This window comes from Pieris brassicae, chromosome 2 (assembly GCF_905147105.1).
Source record: "Pieris brassicae chromosome 2, ilPieBrab1.1, whole genome shotgun sequence".
Lineage (NCBI taxonomy): Eukaryota > Metazoa > Arthropoda > Insecta > Lepidoptera > Pieridae > Pieris > Pieris brassicae.
Genome location: NC_059666.1, coordinates 17,878,460 through 17,902,107, shown reverse-complemented (window position 1 = coordinate 17,902,107; position 23,648 = coordinate 17,878,460). Strand labels below are relative to the sequence as shown.

The 23,648-nt window shown below is 30.8% G+C and overlaps 3 protein-coding genes and 2 long non-coding RNA genes across 8 annotated transcripts; 1 reads left to right on the top strand and 4 right to left on the bottom strand.

Annotated features, from left to right (window-relative positions):
- Window positions 1–17: 17 nt before the first annotated feature.
- LOC123719034 (uridine phosphorylase 1) lies at window positions 18–8,701 on the bottom strand. Of its 3 annotated transcripts, XM_045676126.1 has the most exons (9): window positions 7,274–7,510; window positions 6,710–6,885; window positions 6,377–6,500; window positions 5,888–6,049; window positions 4,749–4,934; window positions 3,347–3,485; window positions 2,476–2,669; window positions 2,044–2,117; window positions 19–1,979 (listed from the first exon to the last, which is right to left on the bottom strand). In XM_045676126.1, exons 2-9 carry the CDS (start codon window positions 6,868–6,870, stop codon window positions 1,871–1,873), a joined length of 1,149 nt encoding a protein of 382 aa, XP_045532082.1. In that variant the 5' UTR covers window positions 6,871–6,885; window positions 7,274–7,510; the 3' UTR covers window positions 19–1,870. The 3 variants fall into 3 exon arrangements, with proteins under 3 accessions (XP_045532092.1, XP_045532082.1, XP_045532090.1); XM_045676136.1 differs by lacking the exons at window positions 6,710–6,885; window positions 7,274–7,510 and adding an exon at window positions 8,607–8,701 and having other exon boundaries at window positions 18–1,979; XM_045676134.1 differs by lacking the exon at window positions 19–1,979 and having other exon boundaries at window positions 2,040–2,117; window positions 7,274–7,512.
- A 2,173-nt stretch (window positions 8,702–10,874) lies between these two features.
- Window positions 10,875–16,522, bottom strand: LOC123720497 (tetraspanin-13). 2 transcript variants are annotated; one of them, XM_045677127.1, is made up of 7 exons: window positions 16,269–16,522; window positions 16,028–16,192; window positions 15,545–15,643; window positions 15,346–15,471; window positions 14,804–14,935; window positions 13,642–13,738; window positions 10,875–12,641 (listed from the first exon to the last, which is right to left on the bottom strand). In XM_045677127.1, the coding sequence occupies exons 1-6, from the start codon at window positions 16,326–16,328 to the stop codon at window positions 13,664–13,666; spliced, it is 657 nt and encodes a 218-aa protein (XP_045533083.1). In that variant the 5' UTR covers window positions 16,329–16,522; the 3' UTR covers window positions 10,875–12,641; window positions 13,642–13,663. The 2 variants fall into 2 exon arrangements, with proteins under 2 accessions (XP_045533083.1, XP_045533082.1); XM_045677126.1 differs by lacking the exon at window positions 13,642–13,738.
- LOC123720498 lies at window positions 15,085–15,643 on the top strand. The gene is made up of 2 exons (XR_006756065.1): window positions 15,085–15,201; window positions 15,530–15,643. It is a non-coding gene; the product is annotated as an uncharacterized LOC123720498 (long non-coding RNA).
- A 1,653-nt stretch (window positions 16,523–18,175) lies between the features above and the next one.
- On the bottom strand, window positions 18,176–20,054 carry LOC123720812 (transmembrane protein 177). Its single transcript, XM_045677582.1, has 5 exons — window positions 19,998–20,054; window positions 19,758–19,918; window positions 19,517–19,653; window positions 19,142–19,233; window positions 18,176–18,870 (listed from the first exon to the last, which is right to left on the bottom strand). Exons 2-5 carry the CDS (start codon window positions 19,913–19,915, stop codon window positions 18,301–18,303), a joined length of 957 nt encoding a protein of 318 aa, XP_045533538.1. The 5' UTR covers window positions 19,916–19,918; window positions 19,998–20,054; the 3' UTR covers window positions 18,176–18,300.
- Window positions 20,055–21,603: 1,549 nt separating this feature from the next.
- On the bottom strand, window positions 21,604–23,603 carry LOC123720076. Its single transcript, XR_006756040.1, has 3 exons — window positions 23,421–23,603; window positions 23,198–23,290; window positions 21,604–23,124 (listed from the first exon to the last, which is right to left on the bottom strand). It is a non-coding gene; the product is annotated as an uncharacterized LOC123720076 (long non-coding RNA).
- Window positions 23,604–23,648: the final 45 nt, after the last annotated feature.

The window sequence follows — 23,648 nt, the reverse complement described above, 5'->3', positions numbered from 1 at the left end:
CATTTGGAGAACAAAATTCCTTTAATTCGTTATTTAACACACCTTAAGCCTTAAAGTCGAACATCTCGAATCGCTTATAAATATTATTAACCATTATATTAAAATTTTATTGTGTATTATATAAACCTAACATTTTCATTGGAATATAACATTTATGAAAATATTGTAATTTGTTATTAACATTACATTGAATTTCGGAACAAGGTAACAATATGTAGATAAACTGCTAAATAGATATGTTATTTCTCAACAAATGCAATATTAGAAAGAGAATGAACAGTTATTTTTTGTAGAATCCAAATATTTGAACAATAAAAACATAAATTGAGACTATTATTAAATATGCTTTTACACACTTATTAAAATACTAGGCATACTCTTATATGATATTGGTGCCATTGAATACAAGTGATTAATCTTCGATTAACTAGCCGCTACATGAAACGCTCATTGAAAAATTCATATTTCATCTAACTCTCTCTACTCTCTTTCTGCTTTGTAACGAGTCGTTAAATCGATGGCAAGCGATCTTTATCGTATCGTATTACTTACTATGTATTATTACTACAAACGTGTCGAGATTCTATAAAAGTTATTAACACCTTAAGCATCGACAACAGTTTGTGCATGAACAATTAACAATAAAATACAATATTCCGTGGAAGCACATTTAAAGTTAAAAAATGTTAAAACCCACCGACCTCAGCCGATACTAAACTATGATTAGTTATTGTACCTTCATTCTACAGTAATAAACAGATTATAAAATAAAATAGAGTGCCGAGTTAAAAATCTTAGGAGTAGGTTTTCAACAGAAACCTTAACACTTAGGAACTTACTTAGGCAAACTACTAATCATATATTTTTATTCTTACATTTTGCAAAACCTCTCCTTGCCTTTGCCAGCAATTGCATTAGTTATCAAACACAAAAATCATAAAAAAGTGAATTATTTAATTATAGTTAAACCGCATTTTAATAAGATATGAATTTTACGTAGACATATACTTTCAATCACAATGCAAGGCTAACGCTAGATACATTTTTAACTAATTAGTTCTTTACTGAACATTATTAAATTAAACAATATTTTATTTCATCTTGCCCACACGCTACCGCAAATTCTTCTTTTAAGTACTTTAAATACACTAACAAAGTTTTTATCAAAACATTTTTAAATTCTGCAAAATAGCCATAATTTTTCGTATAAGAAATGGATTATTTATAAAAAAATTAGGTGTATAAAACAAGTGAAGTATTTATAAAGTTCCAGCTTTAAAATACATAATAAATGAAAAGTAGGTTTAAGTTACATTTTAATTTTAGAAATACAGATATGTATTGGCACTTAACTAAATAATAGTGATCAGAATGTAAAACACTGGGCAATAACCGTATGGTATAAAAAATGATGCAAACAAATTATTAATTGCATCACTTTCATTATTTTATCACAATCTACTATTTTTTTCTTCTGATATCGAACCGTAAAATAAATATGATAATCATTAAACATACCACAACACATCTATACCAATAAATATGCTTAATACTAACAGTGATATAATTATTGACAAGGTAACATACGCGTCAATGAGAAATATTTAGATATTTGTGGCAGTAATCATTGTGTGAATTTAATTTTTGATGATTTTGTACGATTTACTTATTAATGAAATTGACTAATTTTACACATGATTACGTTTAGCTATTTGGGTTTTTCTAAGAACCAATGCCAACAATTATTCAGTAATTTTATAAAATGTATCATTCGAACTTAGCAATACTTTCAACGAAATTTCTCTTAAAATAAAAACTTAAAACCTTCGTTTTACCTTATCCTTGTAAGGTACATAGCAAATATGATATTTTAGTCGTAAGTTTCAGACTCTTGCTGGACCAGCTTGAATCTGCGTGGACTCTTTACAGCGATAGAACCATGTCCGTCTAAGGACAGACGACCTTTCATCTGTAGGTATCTGTAAAACCAAAATGTGTCAGAAACTAATTTTGTCGCGTCAACCATTTTATAAATGTACTCACCTTTTAATGTGGCGAGAAACAAGTTTTGTCGGACGTTGCTGCCACTCATCCAAGACTTCCTTTGGAGCTAAAACCTAAATATAAATAAAGTAATTAAGTTTATGCGCTCTTTGGTAGGCGATAAGCCTGTTCCTGGAGACATATACGTGTCAATAAGTGTAGGTATGACTAGGTACAATGCAAGATTTACAAAGCGGCATCATGTGTTTTTGTTGTGTTTGTGTATAGGCTATTAAAAATTACATTTATCTTCTAAATTAAACATTCCGGGGTTTTATCGCTATAGAACTTGTACAACGGATTATTTCCTAATATTTTAACGCCATTTTTACAAATAAACATATATTCGCTTTATGAATATCCGGTGATAACAAAGTTACCCATCAAAACTACCGTCTTGTGATACCACACCAAAGATAATGTGTAATATACCTGATCTCCTTTCAATCTGTCCAATAGGGTGACGCAGATGACAGCTGCCTTAATACCAGCATGATGAGTAAGTGCTGCGAAAGCCAAAGACTCCATTTCTATATTCACCACACCCGATTTATGAATACTCTCCAAATATTCCATTTTATCATTTTCTGTGAAGTCGCAGAAGGCACCGTCTAGACGACCTTGACCTGAGTCAATATAAAATTAATGAGTATCTATATTATTATTGACAAAGGAGGCTAGTAAAATTGGAAACGTGCTTAAGACAAAAAAGACTTGTAAACCACCATAGAAGCCCTTTGACCTAAATTCTTAGTTGCCTAGATTCTCTCTAATTTATTGATTATTATAAATTCCGAAAAATACTATATTTATAATATTCAGATAAAATATAGGCTCTTTGAAAATGACCCAATTATTCCATTGACGCAGACAAAAAACCATTTATCCACTGAGAAAAGGCAGGTCAAGGATTTTTTTAAATTGAAACGCGTGCGTGCATTTAAAGTAAACATATTAATAGGATCATCGTATGTTATATTACTTATCGTTATAGAACAAACGGGCAGGCCTCATCTGATATTTTGTCATAGGTAGTCTATTACATTGTCAAAAGCCTCGAAAGTGCGTTGTCAATACATTTTCTTTTGAAATAATATATATGCACATCATTAAAACTATCTAACAAACTAAGGATTACACCTTTTACGCAGGTGTTACGTTTTTTTTTGCTTTTTACCAGATCTGTCCATTGCCTCTACTTTAACATATGCTCTCGTTATTTAATCATTTGAGGCTTATCCAATGCATATATGTTATGAATTAAGGAAAAATCTGATAAATTTTAGACGTTTTATTATATTACCTTCATAAAAATCGTAAGTGCACATAGTTTTGCCTGTCACTGTGTCATAAGGATCCTCGGGATCTCCCATGGCCTTGAGTTCCCGCGCAAGTCGTCTATCCAATTTTGCTGGTCTTTGAAGTGTCTTCCCAAGCACTGTCTAAAATAGTAATTATTTTAAATTAATATTTTACCTCACATTTGCTAGTGAAGTATATTTAAAAACTATGTAATTGACGACATTACTAAAACCATTTCATAACATTTATTGAGATCTTGAAACAAATAATATATTTCAATCAACTTCTATTAATGACTACTAAGTAAATAATAAGTGTTAAAGTTTATCTGAAATAGAACTTTTAGTATTCATACCACGATTACCCGGTTACTTTGTTAATAATCTCAATAAAAACAATAGTAATAATGCTATTACTAAATATATAATTCATCTTTCAATAAAACACGTTCAGTTATAAAGACCTTTAAAAAATTGCGTAGGATATATACAATCACTTTGCGAAACGTCGGAATGTTATCGATGGCCCTGGCACTGAACTATACAGTATGTAATGACGAATGTAGACCAGTTGAAGTAAAAATGTCTGTATTTAGTGTAACGCGATATTCATCACAATCTAAACGAGGATTGATTTTCTTATCTCGATAACATAAAAGCTTGTATATAACTGATTACGTGTAATGGGTTTTGATTACTATATTATGTACCAACATAGTAAGTACATATATAAATCATCGTTTATATATCTAAACGTGAATCAATATTTGTGTACAATTATCTATTTCATACAGGAAGATACAAAATAAGTTGTGCTGTTTAAAAGTTATATTTGTCTTTAATATTATTATTTTTTATTGCTTATTTATTAATTAGGACAATTAAAATATCATATTAACCTGGATTGTACTAAAAAAACAATTTAGTTTAATGGTTATTACTATTTAAAAATAAAGTTTTATGTTTAAACAAAATCAATATTTAGAATTTTGTTACATATCCATTGCACTCCCTTTGCCCCGCATAAGCAGTACCTGTATCCCTCTGACGCAACACCATTAAAAAAGAAAGCGGACAAAAGATACCAATAGCTTTGATCGGATACCTCAGATCAGACCGGCCAAATTCTTAACTAGTAATAAGTCTATAATATAGATTATTTGTTATGCACCTCATATTGGGCCGATCAATTATTGTACTAATTTTATTCAAAAAATATCATTCCGTTAGACCATCCTATTTTTTTATTAGTAAACCATAATTAGCTATTAAGTTATTTTCTTTTGTGTCACTTTGCAAATAAATTAATGTGATATTTGACAAAACGTCCTTTAACCAATCAGGGAATTTAATGCATTTATAAATAAGATTAATTAATTATATTTAATAACCGTAAAATCTTACCAATTCAAGGACATTACGAAGTGCTCCATCGACGACTTCCTCTGAAATAATCACTGTACCGCCCTCATGGCCGATTCCGCCACAAGTCCCTATCCTGAAGAACACCGGATCCCGAACTTTAGCGTGGTACATAAGTTTTATGACTTCGTGGAGTAGAATGCCCACTGATGGAATTCCCATACCGTGCTGCAGGCAAGAAGTTTTAGTTTAAAGTATTTTAAAAGATTTTACGCAATAAGTTAATTTCAAAATTAAATAATTTATCAGAAATCGAGTCAAAAATATTAAGGATTGTCTCACTGTTTGTCTAAAGTAGTTTTACAATTAGTAAACAGTATTTTTAATACGAAGAAAATTAAGAAATTAATTCACGAAATTTATATGTCAATTTGTTATTTTTAAGTTTATACATAGTTTATGTAATCATTTCTTTAACGAAGAATATCCTCTTGAATAAATGCATCCCACAATATAAATCATTGACTGTACTCAATTACATAATATATAAGACGATCAAGTCAAGACAATAAAGATGCTCATTTATCCCAATTGAAAATATTAGTGAGATCGAATAGATCAAACATTAAATTAGTCATACGTAGATTTATAAATAGAGGACATTTAGAGATATGTACTTAAATTTAACAATCGCGAAACTAATTATCTATCAAATATGATAGATAATTAGTTGATATGATACCAAAATCTATGTCATCTTCTATATCAATAATATAATAATTTAATATAAAATATTAAGTGTGAGCAGTGTGATTAAGAGTGAACGGCGGCCCTCAACTGAGCGTATAAACCTCGACTGTACATTGTACAACAATGTCTTTTTCATGCTATGACAATTACACTATTGGGAAATCATTCGTCTGAGCTACCAAAATAGTCGCGATTTTTCAAGCACAATTTGCTAATCAGATACACATCGTTACTTGCAATGTATAAAATAAAAAATGATCATATACAGTTAAAGGGCAAGATCGATAGAATAGCTGTACTTCTTTTTAATAATGTTTGTTAGTACTTCGTTAAGTAAGATTTAAGTTGGGTAGGTTTTATGTGGAGTACACAAAATTAAACAATGATAGCTTCACGGGTGACTTTGAAGAATAAATTAATTTGATACTTACACTTATAGACAGTACAGGTCCCACTTTATACATAGAGTAGCGGTAGGAAAAATGACTGATGTCCTGCAGCGTAGTTCCGCATGGCAATTTGTGACCAATTTCTGCCATTATGTTGTAAGCAAACTGCTCCATTCGCTTGGGAGTTCCACCCATACAGACAAACTGAAACAAAAAATAATTTGACCCATGGATTTTAATCAAATGTCTATTGGTAGGATTTCGAATTTTGTTGACACTTCAATCAACTTCACACTTTTGTTGACACTTCAAAAATAGACATTGTTTATCCATAGCATTTATTAGTAAAAAAATCAAAAGGATTCCGTTTGCCAGATGTCTACCACACATCATCAATATAAGTTAAATAGTGTTAAAAAATATAAATGTCTAAGTCTTTGTCTCGTCTTTCTCACTTCACGTTTTTTGTTGCCCAAACGTGTTTAATTATCAGGTAGTAAAGTATGTTATATTTCACAATACAAATAATACCTTAACATCCCCAAACATCTCGACCAAGTCATGGGAGCCACTTCCCAGCGCCAGGTGGTACAATATGTCTTGATCCATGAGTTCGATATTCGGATTCCGGAGACGCACCGAGCCATCGGGATACCTATATATATAATATATTATAAAACAAGATGAATACTTTCCATGTCAGAATAGTGGTGTATAATATTTTTTTATGATAACGTAGGTTTTATCATATCAATAATAATATATAAACAATAATATTATTATAGATAACAGTTTTATATTAATACAAATAATACAAAACAATTTATGTATTTCATAATTTAATTTGCTGTAACTTTTTTTAACCTAATATCTGCATCCAAATTGTTGACCTCCGGGTCATTTTGAGAAAATTCCTCTTCGTAAGTCATTCGATGTGGCTGATGATTTGAACTGTTCTGGGAGATTCCATTTTTCTCACCATTATGTTTGAGGCCAGTTTCAACGGCCGCTCCATTTAAAGGCATATTTAAATAGTGAAGCTGTAAACATGCAATTAATAGAGATACATTTTTTTATATTTATTATAACTTAAATTAAATAAAGTTATTTTAAAACAGAAATATAAATATCTACTTGTGCTCTCTCTAATACAATAAAAATTTATCTAAATAGCCGAGAAGCATAAATTATGTGTGCGTTTGGAAATTATGTAAGTGATGATTTAATTTACAATTAATTGATTAAACTTTAAAGATCTTCAAAATTCGATTGAAAATATTAGTTTTACGAATTAACAATTCTATTTAAGTTGTATGTTTTCAAATATTATATATTCAAGAACGTGATAAAAAAGCTGACTTAAAAATAAATGCGACATGAAAATACGAATAATATTTAGATATTATTATTAGATATTATTATACTTACCCACTTGTTTGATCGTAAATAAATCCACCGCAATCGACGTGTTGTTACGGAGAGCACAATATGAAATGTGGTTAAACAGCTAGTCACTTGTGATTATGTTATTGTGGTACTGTGGTAACCATACACACTTACAATGTGCTCGTCGAAAACACAAAAACAATCATTTGTTGTTGTATGTATTTCTTTGAACCTTTGAAAATTACGAGAAACGAACATGTTTTAAGTGTATTCTTTGTTTTACTCGAATTTATTGACGAATTTGGTCTATATGGATGTAAAATGCTATAACCCAATTAATGAACTTGTTGTTTATATAAAGGAAAGATAAATTATATTGCCTATAGTGTCAATAAGCACTGTAGTTGTCAATTCTTTATGTAAATGATTGAAATGTCCCTATGGCATATTTTATTCAATAGCTTTTTGGGTTAAAACAAATAAAAGACGACGCAGTATAACATATACAGACTAACTAACCAAGCTGTGCTTCAGGTCATCAGTTGATTAAATACCAATTCCAATCAATACTGTTTAACAAGATTAGAAGTAGGTATGACACAGTTACGTAGGTATCTGAATGGTGGACAAGATGTGGAAATTAAATTTAAGTTTGGTAGTACAGTAAGTAATAAATGAATCTAACGTTTATAAAACATATATGACATCTAGAGGTCGTAATTTACGTGATAGTCGATAATGAAGTGTTTAAATCTTAACTGCGTATCACAGCATTTTTGTATATAAGATGTTTTGTAGATAAGTGTCTAAATACGATATTCTTTAAACACATTCGATTACGTATTTATGTAAAACGTTACTTGCGTCGAAATATTTATTATATGAGAAAGTTTATACTTTTTTAACTTAAAAATAAACATATAAAACACTCAATAATGTTATCATTGTAGTAAATTACGGCTTATATGTGTTTGAAAGATATACCAACCTTATACGATTCCTACTTGAATTAAACTAGGTTAGAAGCTAAATGGGGTCAAGTCAAGTTCACCTAGATTCTAGTATTATGACTAGTCTAGATATCTTATTGTTTACTAAATCTAAAATGTAGTACTATAATTATGGGATATATAACTTAAAGTTAAATTAATATATATGTAGAGTAGTATATCATATGCTTGCAACGTCTGCTTATATAGTTGTAGTATTATATGTTGTAAAAGTATAAATAGTTCAAGCTTAATAATTTTCGATTGTTCATACAGCGATTCGTGCTTCAAGATTTGAAGGTCGTTATCATTTTACAGCTTTTAATATTGCTTCCGATAGCTTTTTCTATTGATTAACGTGATTCTGATAAAACTGAATTACTCACTCGTCACGAAGCTCATCAGTATCGAAGGACATCGTTGTATGCAATCACTACACTAGATTGTAAGATAATTATCTAACTGATGGTGGATCGATGAGTACAGAGAGCAAACTGGTGCGCGGATTGCGGGGAGTCGCCCTGTCGCCAGGGTGCGGACAATGCGTGAGACTTGCGCAGAGCGCGATAAGCTTTCCACCTTCATATATAACAGAAAACTGAACGCTAAAGCAGTACATTTTATATAAATATATTTTTAATAGACTTGAAACGGCTAACGTAGTTATTTTTTAAAACAGTTTGTACGGCCATAGCATATAAAATTATCTTGTAATATATCAGTTTCTTGGCACGTTCGTCTAAGACTAAGACGCATTGTTCTTGTTCTTTATAACTGTAAATGATCATATCAATGAAATTACCTATTTATTATAATTTATCGTTGCTTAATTACAAAGCCATCCGGTAACTTGATTGATTAATAATTAGAAAGGCAACACGCGGCCGTGTCACTAACAAGTGATCTAAGTAAGGCGAGGCTATTATATAGCAAAAATAATAATCATTCATAAATGAGGGTTTTCATACTGGGGCTGTAAATTATATATTAGGTAAAATTTCAAATAATACAAGAATGTCAATGCGCAACATTTTATTAGGTTTAATCCACATATACACACGAGATTGAAGTAGTTGAAAAGCTATACTACCATTGTTCCTCAGAAAATATAATTATCTTGCTAACAAAATGACTAATCTTATAACCTAAATAAATCAATTGAGATTTTAAAGCTACAACAAAAATTAATCTAAATTAAACTATAGAATATTGAACTTATTAATCGGTAATTCATTATTAGAACCAAAACTAAAATTCGGTATTTCATAATGAATAACCGAAATATATGAGAATATTTGATTATTTAGTTTGCAATTTCATTAAAAAATCACTGGCACGACTAGTATTATTATTAATAATAAATTTAGGGCTGGAACCTAACTTCACCTATAAATAGTGGTTTACTCGGTTAGATGTAGACCATAAACTCGTATGCCTGGGTTTATAGGTAATCAACATACCTAAATTAGCATTCAGCCAATTATCACAAACCATTATTTAATAAAATCATTAATAAAACCCTCACTAGAAACTATGAAATCCGATTAGTATGTGATGCACTAAAATCAACTTGTTTAAAGGGATAAAAATATTGGGATTCACCATACATGTACGTTCAAAATATAACAAAAAAGGCGGCAGATATACAGAGGTGGCAAGAATTTAAGAATTCTTAAACTTAATACTTAATACTTTTGTATATCTACCACACAAAAATTGAATTTTAAGTTTTATAGTGTGATGAGTGACAAAACAATAAATGAAAGATACAGAGCTGTAATGAAGCCGGTCATAACTTCCGCCTCAGCAGCTGTATAAATCCGCAATTTGTCGAGAACCGCAGACACCTAGAAGTAGACTAGTACTACGGCAACAGGCAAAAACCTACCACCTACATAAGAGGTGAAAATGCACTTCAGCACGGTATCCAAAAAACGGACGAACTAGCGAGGAACGCGACATAATTCTCCAAGACAAGAACGGCATACGGACTTTCCTTTGTTCTAATAAAAAAGAAACAATGACCTATCAGCAGATACGGGTAAGCCTAGGTATTGGTATGAGTAAAGTTCAAAAAATATTACACGAACATTTAAGCGTCAGGAAGCTTTGTAATAGATGGATTCCCCATACTTCAACCGACGACCAGAAACACCTTCGCATGGACTGGTGTCGCCAAATGATAAATAAGTTCAACGGCGGTGACTCAAATTCTGTATTTGACATCACAGGTGTTGAAAGCTATATAATATATTGCTACGAACCCGAAACCAAAAGGCAATCAGCTCAGTGGGTGTTTCCTTTCGATCGGCCAACTAAGGTAAAGAAAGGAGGAAGTCGAGGAAAAAAGATGATTGCCTCATTCTTTGGTCGGAAACATCATTTCGCGACAGTTGTGCTAGAAGATGGAAGGACAGTTACTGCAGCCTGGTATGTCAATCTCTGTTGTTGTTGTTGAATATTTGACTATGGCAGGTGTCGAGTTAATGAGTCATCCGCCATATAATATTGACCTGGCGCCCTGCAACTTTCATTTATTCCCAAAAACTAAAGATACAATTCGCTTTACGAGCCCTGAAGATGCGGTGAAAGCGTACGAAAATGCCATAGAAGAGACCCCTAAGGAAGAATAGGACCACTGCTTTTCTCAGTGGTTCCATCGAATGCGACGATGTGTAGAGAGGAACGGAGACTACTTCGAAAAACAAAAGTATTGGCAACTTTCTACATTAAGCCGTTTTTCATTTTCGAAACATTTTCAGTGTTACCTAGGTATTCATTCATACAAATAACCACAATTTAAAATGTCTTTTGCGAGGTTTTTTTGTACAACACTTAAAAATGTAAATAGAAGTGTTTTATGCCTTTTAAAAATTCATTTGAAACAGGTGCATATACAAAAGCCGCTATATCACATCAATTAATGTACATTACAACATAAATGGCAAGAAAAAATAAATCATATAAAATATTGAAGTTCTCTATTACAGTTTTGTATCAAATCCATATTAGGAATGACGTAGACATATATCGAATAAAATCTGCATATTTGCCTAAAAGCCATAATTCGACGTGTAATTTTTTTGTATAACATAATATACAATACAGATTAACACTCCTTTGAAAAATTTACACTGTATTAGCCTCAAACATTTTAAATGGCTTAAACTTGTTTCTCGTACACAATCACTATAATAACAGCAACCTAAATATGTTTAGGAAGACGAAGCGAAGAAGCATAGTCTTTACACGCTTAGATTTAAATAAACTAGATAAAATTATACTTAAATTCTTGAGCATTACTAAGCTTACTTTCGTTAAATAACGTTTTTGATGTCTCATGAGTCGAAATAAACATTTTAACACTGAGTGTTGATTACTGGATTATAAACTAATAACACCACATTCATAAAAAGTAAAGTCTTGCACTCTTTCGTCTCTTTCCCCTTAATTTTAAACCATAAAGTGGTTACCCCTTAAGTCTATTTGAGGATTGAATATCAGACCTAGATCTTTTTGAGGCTTATAGTACGTTAATAATTATTTTTTCATCATAACACGTAGATAAACTTAAGACAGGTAATACATAGACATATATATCTATAACATACCATTAAAAGTTGTTTGTTTGTTTTTAATTATAGTTAAGTTTTTCTAGAATTTTTTTTATTCAGATTTCTATGAAATTTGTGTTCACTGGTGATGTAATGTCGTTAAAACTTAATAAACGTGTCCGAAATATATACTAGCAGTAATAATATTTACATAATTCAGTAACATTTGTCAAGTTCTACGTTGTTCTTTTTAAGTAAATTATTAAATAAAAACTAAATCGGTCTTAAGTGGGTGAAGGGTAAAATTTATAGATTATTTACTTATAAAATAATGAAAGAATACACCTACTCAGGCTTAGTTAATTCCTTGCCCAGAAGCACGATTAATTCAAATCCTGACTGAATCCTAATGTTTGCGTACTCACACACTGTGTAACTTACTAGTTACAGAGTCGAAACATGACATGAAACCAAGGATTTGAGACTGCTCACTATCTGATGCCAGGCTAACGTACCAGAGCCGTAAAAGTATCGTGTATTGGGTCTTAATGATCAAAATTATCGTATCCACCAGGATAAAGACCAGTTTTATATACAAATATGATAACGCCATGTCTCGACTCTGAATCTCTGCGAGCGCTCTATAAATTTCAGCCTAAAAGAAATGACAACTGTGATACCAATTTAGTTTTTATGAATATGTAGGTAAATAATTTCGTAAGCAGAGTATTGTGATAAGTTACTAAACTAATACTGTTATGCTAAAAATCAATATAAGTAGTTTTGTCTAGGGAATACAGCATGCGGCTCTTTGTAGTTTGGGTCCGGTTGGTTGCGATAACGTCGGGCGATCCATACAGCGAACAGCTAAAAAATACGAATACATATAAGAATTGTCTCTATTTCTACATTTTATAAACTGCTCTAGCGGCTATGAAGTTAGCGGCATAGTGTTCAATCAAAAGCGCTTTTTTATAAAGATGTTTTTACGTAATTTTACTTTCTTAAGAGAGTTGAGACGCAGACGCATGTTTAGTTTGCCTTTTTGTCTCATAAGTTCTATTAATATTTTTTTAAACATTATTTTGTATATATATACACAAATGGATTTATCTAAATCTTCATACAATTGATTGTTGATTCGAGTCAATATCACTACATTTTTAACACCACGGTTAGATATCCTTATCTCAATAGTAATAACTCGGATACGCGAAAATGACGAAATCGGCAATATTGACGATTTTATCAGTTATTTACTTAAAAGTTAAATGAATTGCGCACATCATTATATGAGTTTTATCGCGCACTCGACATTACTTGAACATGCTGTGTTTAATAAAAAATGCGTACGCAAATAGCGTCATACGATAAGCAGTAAACTTAATGTATAAATTCGTTAAGATACCTTCATATAACTTATAAAAAACAGTGCCTATACTGTCAATTATAGAACACTTCACGAAAATGAAGTGTATTCATTATTTAAGTAAGCTTGCAGTTATAATAAGAGTGTATACTAAGTACAACTACCTTAAGCCTTTGTAAAGGAGACAATTTATAAAAAAATATAAGTTTAAACCAAAAATTTGTTATATACACAGTAATATTCATCCTTTTTTACATTGTACAATGTATTTGGAACTATTTCGTTATTCAGGCGAATTTATTACATTGTCAGCTAGACACTATAATAAATTCCCGTTTACATCGGCCAAAATTTTATTTTTTTCTAAAAAAGCTTTAATCTACTCGCGTAAACCAAAGGCGTAATTGTACTATGGATTTCTAAGCGCAACACATTAAACCACATGCGAATGTTAGTAAAAAGTGCATGCAAAAGTTATGTTACACGAAACCATTCCACCTTTGATTAGTCCATAAAGCATTCAAAGAAAGGCGCTAGGATTAGCACGAGGATCCTTCTGATTGCGATACCTTACAGTCAACCACACACCCAGAAACTGCAAAATCCATTCCAAAATTCCATATTAGTAAAAAATTGCTGTTAAACACAAACATCTTGTTAGCTATGTAGATTTATTTATAATTATAATTTATTTCAGATATTTATTTCGTTTCTTCGTTAAGAAATGGTATATTTTATAGAAGGAAATAATCATATATTTTCGAAGATGAAGTTGGAGTTGAGTGATAATATGAACAAGTAATTGCTTTTTGGAAAAACAGAAACAAATCTCAAATAATTAAAATTAATATCATTTCATGAAAATTGTCAGCATCATTTTGATAAAAAACCACATGTGTATTCTCTACTAACTAAACTAAAAAAATATTGGTTAGTAAAAGATATTATATTATTATTATATCTACCGTAGAATGTTTTTTTTTACATTTAATCTACAGGACCATTTCCGTATACATACAAATACTTTTCTCTTGTGGTCACCGATTTTAAACAAAAACAATTCTGTTTATGGGCACTTGAGATTCGTTACTACCACAGTGTGCCTGACTTGTTTTTTAAATTACATGCCTTTCACAATTAAAAGTACACAGAGAATTCATTATGTAGATTCATTGTATAGCTTGCTGATACAAAGATAATTTGTAATCTTCTATAAATAAAATGACAATGAATTGTTAAATATTTGAGATAAAATCTGTGTAAATAACAAAGATACTCTTATCATAATATCTGACACTATTGATATCAAGACACATAATTTATCAGAGTTAGAAAATACCCCTTAAAATCTTGAGTATCGAGATAGGCCTTTACCTAACATTACTACCTGCCTACTATACTACTACTTAAGTAATTGGTTAAGGTAAAATGAGCCATTCCTCAACTGTATTACATGTATACATGTAGATAACTACAACAATTCTGGTAAACCATAATCTATAAAGATTATTTACCAGAATTCAGCATCAACAGGTAACTAATACAAAACAGGCTCTTATTACCTAGAAGTGCAGATAGTAAACACAAAATAATTTTATTTCCTCAAATTACACAGTGGGGCCAATAAGTGATACTATGCGAAATAAATTAACTATGTTACCTCAGTAAAGCTGAAGAACAGTCCAATTCCACCACACAGTTTAAATGCATAATCTATTGTTTCCTTCAGCTTCTCCATACATGGCTCACATTTACATTTATCTGTGATTGTCATGTGGTTACAGCAATTTCCCTGAAATAGACATATAACTTAATATACAACATAGATAAACAAAACAAATATTTAATATATATATATATATATAGCAGAAACTTATAATAAATCATAAAAATCCTATCTAACTAGAGATTTTCCTTTTTAATGTACGCAATTGGCTCTAGTTTATTCAGATAAAGAACAGTTATTTAAAGAAACTGCTATAAATCTAAAGGAATTAAGTTTTCATACACAATAAGAGCAACAACATACTGTTTTAATAATGGATTATAACTTAAAGGGTATGTTTTTTTCTGCCAAAACATTTTATTTCAACACATTCTTTGTAAAGTATTGATTCCGAATTTAACATGAGAAAGCAATTAATGTTAAATAACATATTCAAATTGTCCATCATATTCTATAACAATTTCAAATTGTCTTACATCAACAACAGCACATGAAGGGTAATCCAAGGTGGCATTTGGTGCAATTGCTCTGCTTTTAAAGCTGCAACATTGGAATCTCTCCTGCACCTGCTCCTTCATATCCAGGTCAACTGAATTCCAACCCTGTACATATAATTTTACAAATGTGTAGTAATGTAAAAACAAATGTGCTTTTGCTCAGGTAAAATGATAATACCTGTTGTGCCAGCATCTCCTGCTGGTCAGAATTAACTCCAAGACAAGCACAAGCAATGGAAAACTGCACCAGAAACAAAAGAAATAATATGACCATGTACTGTTAAATATTAAGAAAATAGATTGATATTATTTTAAGACAGATATAATTAGCATTAAATGTCTCATAGTGAAGTGAATAATAGTAAAACTATTATCACACTTATCTATTGGTATATTTATTACTAACCTAAATGACAATCTCTAATTATACAAGATTGAATATGTTAAAGCTCTCTGGAATAAAAATTGGACTCATTTCTATGTGTGACCTTAAGCCTCGTGAATATTTTAAGTTACATGTTATCTTATTACAAAATATATTGCCTCCTATCCTATCCAAAATACCTATCTCCCATTAATTTCTGGTTCGCTAAAAGGGTCTGTGGAAACTGACACATTAGTGCCGATCTCAGAGGGTGTACTTGGTTCATAAAAAGGATACAAAGAATAACATGACTTGATGATGCTTCACAGCACCAGCTAAACCCAGTAGTGATATTAGAATTAGTAAAATTCCACAAGCCATTATCCCTCCAACTATAGGTAAGGTTGTTAAAGCTGAAGCCTGGCCATATACAGCTACGGATATAAGAATTGAGGCCACAACCTGTTAAATAATTTTATAAAGATTATTAATATTAACAACATACATATAAAAGTAGGATAAAATTATCACTTCTTACCACATAGAGAATGTTTAATGCTATAAGAGCATTTTTAGAGCACGTAAAACCTCCACACATATTGAACTTGACTTTCACTTAATCGCTTATAATATATTATTTTATTATATGTTACGTGTATGAATTAAATACAACTCAACAATGTACCCCTATTATTTAAAAATAAACTGTCTTAGCTTATGACAAACTAATGACTGATTTATAAATTTAATTTATTTTATGAAAATGTTTTCGAAAAGCTTAACATGAAAAATTTATCATACTTTATCTGTTATGGAAATCAGAGTAAACAGAATTTTCTTCGCGAATAAAAAGCACAGACTAGATATTATTAGTAAACATCAAATAAGAAAGCCGCAGGCAAAAACAAACTTTTCAAAGATAATAATTAAATTCACAGAACAACATAACAGACTACCAAGAAAATATAAAAGCAAAATGTATATGCGTGCCGCACACTCACAGTAATACAAAGGCATAATTCGAGAAAGAGGACGCGTTTAAAGAATTTAAATTGTTTAACTGGTTTTGGAATAAAACTCTTATTAAAGTCATAATTATTATATATATTTATTTTTATTATTATATATTATATTTATTTATATAGTGACACTATAGGAAATAGTAATTTATATAACGATTGATTTACAGTGCTGCGCAAGTACATTTACCTAGCTTTTGTTATCCCTTATTATTCTCTCTCAGCACTAACTTCAGGAGAATAATATTTTCTGCCCTTAGTATTTAAAATCTCAGTTTTCCAAAAAATTCAGATAGCCCTTGTATTACTACGGGAGCAATGTTATCATTAATTATACTCAGTCACTCATATATGAAAACAGGTACATAATACTTAAAACGGGTAGTTATCTGGGGCTTGAGAAAAAGTCATTTTTCGACAGGCGTGATCCATTAACGCCAACCTAATTTGTATGAAAATTGTCGGATGACGAAGCGTGAGCTGTCGTGTATTTATAATATAGCAGAATAACGTTGGCAGAGTTACAGATAGAAAAAATAAACAACACGTCGTGGCTTAATATGAGCTCTTATTGCGAGTCTAGAGACAGGCCTACCGTGAGCTTTTTAAAAAATATCCAGTTGAGATGCTTAGGTTCCTAAATTCAATAGAATTTTCTCGTACTATGGCCGCATATGAGCTGAAACATATTGGCATCGCAAAACCGAACGAAAGAACGATAATTTTGTTTGAGGTTTCTAAATAAGTTTTGAAATTTAACTATCAAATTTGTTTCTTATTTAAACAAAAAAAGCAGATTTATCTAATTTCCGAGTAGTTCAGCGTCAGAAAGGTTTTTAAAACGAACTCGAACGACGAACATAGCATATTTCTATACGGGCATTTTAAGGAAAGTATATAACAACTAATAACACGATCAAAGCTAGATTTTCCGAGATTCTCATCAGCGCAATCTAATAATCTACATTAACATTTTTTTATATAAAAAACTAAGAATGAAGCCTACCAGAATCTATTTATTAGTAATTTCTAGTCTTTATTTTATTTAAATTATGTTCTTAAACCTTTAAATAATTATTTTTCTATATGTAATGTACATTTAAAAACGACATGAATCGTGTGCGTCTCACAGATGTAAGGTACACTCTTTTTAAGTGTTTTATGTAATTAGATGATTAGAATGAATTACAGGGATTACCATCATTCAATAGCTGTAATAATATAATTGCTTCTGTACTGTGAGATACAAAGTATTCATGTTTTTGTATAAGACATTGTATTGCATGTACAGTAGGGCCACAGTAATTTTTAATTCGAATATTTGACACAAACATCTCTTGCATTATAGTTTTTAGATCGATACTTTGTTGATGTTAACTGAAATATAGATGACGCCACTAATGTAAGGGATTTTTGAAAGGACAGATTTGAGGTTGGTTCTTAAGATATAATTTGTGCATTATTTAGATCTTTTAAAACATTATATAGATCCTATAATAATATATTTTTAAAACATATTTTTAACATACATATATCTAACTATTTAAACAATCATGTCTCTAGTAGCCCTTCCTCAGGATCATCAGCCTTTAATATTTTTTCAAAGAACTGCTTTCTATGCACTAATGCGACATGTGGCTGTCGTAGTCTGTAATTGACATTTCCTTTCACAGTGTACTTCCTCTCCCCTTCTGGCCCCATTAATTCTCGCAAAACTTGATTTCTTGCCAAAAGTTTTTCATAAAAAATTACACCACTTTCAACATATTCTTTTCCAAGTTGAACAAGAGCTTTATCAGTACTAGTCTCATAATGAACTTCTGTTGCATCCTTTAACAGGAAATAAGTCCCTAATCCAAACAATCCAGTAATGGAATATAGCATAGCTCTCATTGCAACTGGAGCTGCATATAAATTAAGACGTTTGTTTAAGTACATTGACAAATTATATACAAGAAAAACTGATATAAAAGGATATGAAGACTCAAACATGACTTTATTATTTTGAGTCATCAATATTTCTCTGCAAATTGCAAATTCCTGCACTTTATCAGGAAGAATTAATGCTTCTCCAAGTTTTTTTCCAACTTCAGATGAAAGGTCAACAGGTTTCTGATTAACCTGATGAAAAAATTAAGATTAAACAAGAGTAACCAGGAGAACACAATATATGAGAATAAAGTTTTTGTTGAAATGGACCATAATATAGCAAAAATTAATTTACATTTCAACTTAAGTAAATTCGTTTTAGTTTAAAAACAATCTTGCTTTAACAACTAATGATATACTTTAGTAATGAATAATTATTTTTTTTATTATGTACTTGTTACTTTACACAGAAACAGAGAAGATAGATTCTCAAGATGATCTAACAAGATGCCTAGAAACTCACCTGAACATTATCTTTAGCTACATCATCTAAATTATTATAATTGAAATTTACTGGTATACCAATTAAAACACCAAATCTGGAACCTGTACTACCTGAAATAATAAATTGTTTGAGTCTTTTTCCAATTTAGTAAATTTGTAAATAAAATGTAAAAGACACATAACATATTTTTTTTATGTATTACTAAATATATAGTTTAGTATTTATTATTCTAAAAAAAATATTTAAAAAATGCAATACAAGACCAAGACCCATATGGGGTTGATCACCAGTGGATTAATATTTATTAGTTTTATATGCTTAAGCTATACATAATATATTGTTGTATGTTATTCAAATTTTATATTAACTTGTAATTGATAACAGAGGACTTACCAGCATGAAACAAATCAAATCCAAATACAGTAAAAGGTTTGAATAATTTTCTTTGTACTTCAGGTACGTTAAGGATATCTAGACATCTCTGATACCTATCGCGAAGATTTTTTGTTAAATCTACTGGTTTCCCTGCACTGTAAAAAATAAAAACAAGTACATAAAAGCAAGGTTATATAACCAATTATGTTCATCGGTTAGAATAGTTTTAAAATAAAGGCAAAACAACTATTTTAATTACCTGTAGTAATGAACAAACTCCCTGTATTTATCAATTAAAAATGTGTGAGGAGTAAATCTTACTGCTGTTAGAGCTAGGCCGGTTCCGGTCACAACCATAAAAGAGAATTTTCTACCCTGGTCCGTTAAAAACCAAGATATTGGTCTTCGGGTAGTCATTATCTTCAGAATCACAAAAAAAAATAATTTAAATATTATTCATAAAACTAGATATTAAGTTATAAATAAAAATAATACAGACCAGATTAGTAAACTATGAGAGTTCAGAGCACACAAAAATGACAGCTGACTTATGACAGCATTAATGATTATTTTTCACTCTGAATTTTAAAATGATAATAAAATTAGAAATCGCATTAAAGAAACTGCTTAGATAACCGACGTGATGTAATGCATATAAAGCAGACGTCAGCACCATTCTCCTCGCTTTCTGTTGACTTTACATTACGGGCTAAATCCGATCAGAATGCTGTTCATCACCAGAATGGAACAGATAAGCCGGGCTTGCTCTTTCTCACCGTGACCCAAATTTGCACTTCGACACTTCCTTCCTCTCCTACCTTGATAACAACATTCCTTTATACCTCGGGCTGGAGTGTGTATACATACCCCAGGATATATGCTCTCGTCAACTCGCGATGCTTGAAGGCGTTATCTATTTGTAAAGATCTATCCACTCTTTGGCTGCGCGTAAACTGCGACGACTCGAGAGATGTGCTCTGTACCTACTATTCCCACCAGCGCCTATTCCTTGTACTCAATTGCCTCTGCCCAATGTATACAAGGAGATCACCAGCTGAGCGACCATGGCGAAAGCCGTACTGATAATCTAGTCAGCTGGTGACCCTCTGCATACCTCAGGATCTGGCCGTTAATAATAGTTTCCATTATTTTGGAGAAGCGATTGCAAAATCGTGTTATTTAATTTTTTTATTGCATCTTTACATAACATTTGTGAAAGATACTTATCCCATGGTACATGGATGGTATTTTTACGCAGAAAATAGATTAAATGCAATGATGAGGATTGAAAACCTTCTAAATCAGAAAAATTCGGCAATATAAACAAAAAAATTGTGAAGAAAATAGTTACGGCGTAATCTCAAAGATCCATATGGAGCTTTTTATATAATATGTATGAGATTAAAGTTACGAAACTAAACACTCCATTAATTACTTGATTTACTATAATTCACGTCTTTCAGTGATTTTACATAAACTGTACCACTTTTAATTTAAATGAGGAATGCCCGTGCGGATGTGCTGCAACTTTTTTATTTACTATTCCCTACTTCGACTTGACCATCCCACCTCGGGCAGATGTTCGATAAGCGCTTATAGCAAGATTCTTAAGAATTTGTTTATATATTTCTTAAAAATGTCCATTTTTTTTAAACCTAACATACTATGTGTTATTACTGATTGCTATTTTAGCAATCATTAGAAAAACGTTTTAGAAAATCTGGACCAACTTATGTCAACTTCAAACCAAATAAGCGACAAACATCGATAAATAATAATCGAATATCTTTGAGTATGTTCTTTGGTTCTGATTAAATGAGGTTATTTTCTTTTTATGCGGTTTAAAAATATTTAATTTTACTGTATAATTTACTAATCTGACTAATGAAAGATGACGAAAACGCGGCAAATTAAAAAAAAATAGTATGGTATCCCTAAAAGTTTGATATATTTTGGATTGGAGTGGATTAAACTTCTTGATTTTATTATTTTTTACATTGATAGTAACTGTATTTCTATGAAATTAAATACTAAACGTATTTAGTCTTTTACTATTGATACTTAAAATGACTAGCATTGCATGGAAAACTAAAACTATATTTATTATAAAACACAACTTTATTCGGAATAATCAAAAGCAGAACAAAAACAATCAATAATCATTGCTGTTACACTGTCTCACATTGATTATGAAACTTTCTAAAAATTCCTCTGTAGTCTAGTCCCTTTTTTATATTTATTTTCCACATGTACAACATGATCAGTCATTTTCTTCCACTCTTCTGTTACATTTTCAAATGACTCTTTATTCACTTAGTCTTTGATTAATATAGTTTTTACACATTGAAAGAAAACAATTTTTTAACCGGATTGCTTTTTTTATATATATTTTTTTGCTTGCTTTACAGCGTGCGTGGTCACGGTGACTGAAGACAAAAGGTGTTAAATGTCAAAAGTATCACAGCTGTAGTTCTCTTCTAATTGTGTTATCTGTATTTATTTCCCCGGAGTTGGTATTGACTAAAAGATGATGGGTTTTTGCAGATTAGACTCACAGTGTCCTCTATTTTCACGGATTGAAACAATCAATTTAAATTGAAAATTATGTAAATAATTATAAGTTTATAATAATACAAATAGCTTAAATCCGGTCAAAAAATTGTTTTCTTTCTCTAATCACTTGTTCTAACTGCTCAGCCTCCATACCTGCTCAATGGCATTCAGATCACAATGGTATGGAGGTAGTCTCAATATCACATGACCATTGTGCTTTAAAATTTTATCAGCTTCATATATTGGCTCTGGTTTATACCGTTTTACTAGACATAGCAGTTCTGCTTTTCTATGGTACTCTTCAAATTGAATATTATTCAAAGTAAGCCATTCTCATATCTCATGTTTGTGATTCTGTGTTGCCACTACAACTTTATTTCTATAACAGAATGGTAACTGGCATTGTCCATAACAATTACACTTGGCTCATTTAAATTGGGTAGGAGCTTTTCTTCTAACCACTTATTGAAGTTGGCAGCATTCCTATCATGGTGAAAATCCGATAATTTTTGATTTAGTGCTAAATACTAATAATGAGTTCGGCACAGGACCTTTTTGCGACCCTGCTTGTACAATTATGTACCTTTTTTCAGATGAAAGATTTTCAATAGCCCCACTTGTAGAGGGACCTTGCCACAATTTCGTAGTTTTTATGGACATAACTTTCATCTAAATAAATTATTGGCTTTCTTTCTGCATGTTTCAATGATATAGATCTTAAAAAGTAATGTCTCCAGGCAGATTTGTCATTGCGCTCAATTAAAAAAGAACATTCATATATGTTTTTCTTAAATTCATAGCCATTAGCCAATAATATTTAGCGAAGAGTTTCCCGACATCCAGTAAATCCTATGTTTCTCTTAATTACAGCAAGTGTTCTCATTTTGTGGAAGTGGAAGTTGTTTTCTAACAATATAAAATTCATTAATTTTGTTGCGAATAGCATTCATGTTAAAATTGTCCAAATGGGACACTGTTGGTTTATGAGGTAGTTTTTTTGCAGGTGTACTCCAGACACCTTGATTTGTTGCCCCTTCTTTTTTTTATTATGTGTATTGATATTACACTTATACCTGGAAAAAACAATGAAATGGTTTTCCACACATATTTTTTTCAAATTTAGTTGAAAAGTATTGAATATTTTACCAGTAATGGAAGTGATTTCTTTGATGTACTGGTTCTGGGATTTACCAATAGTTCTCACTATTGCATCGACTCCTTCTACATCCTCCAGATTTCCTGCGAAAGAAACGAAATATTCTGTCAAATAAAACAAAGTTTAGGCTATTATACCTGTTAACTATTCGGAAAAAATATATAATAGAAATGAGTAATTGCATGAAGTATCAAGACAATAAATCATACTAACCCAAGAAATTCAACACCACATGTAAACAATTTTGTTTTTGGTAGAATTCAGGTTCTTTTTCTACTTGCTTTTCTTAGAACTTGGATATCATGCAGAACAATATCTCTCGAACTCCAGTTTTATAGTTTTATTCATATTTAAACACGTAAATGAATAAATAAGAACAAAATAAACCAAAACGAATGTTTGACAACAGCCATATTGAGAAATTGACATTGACATTCTGTG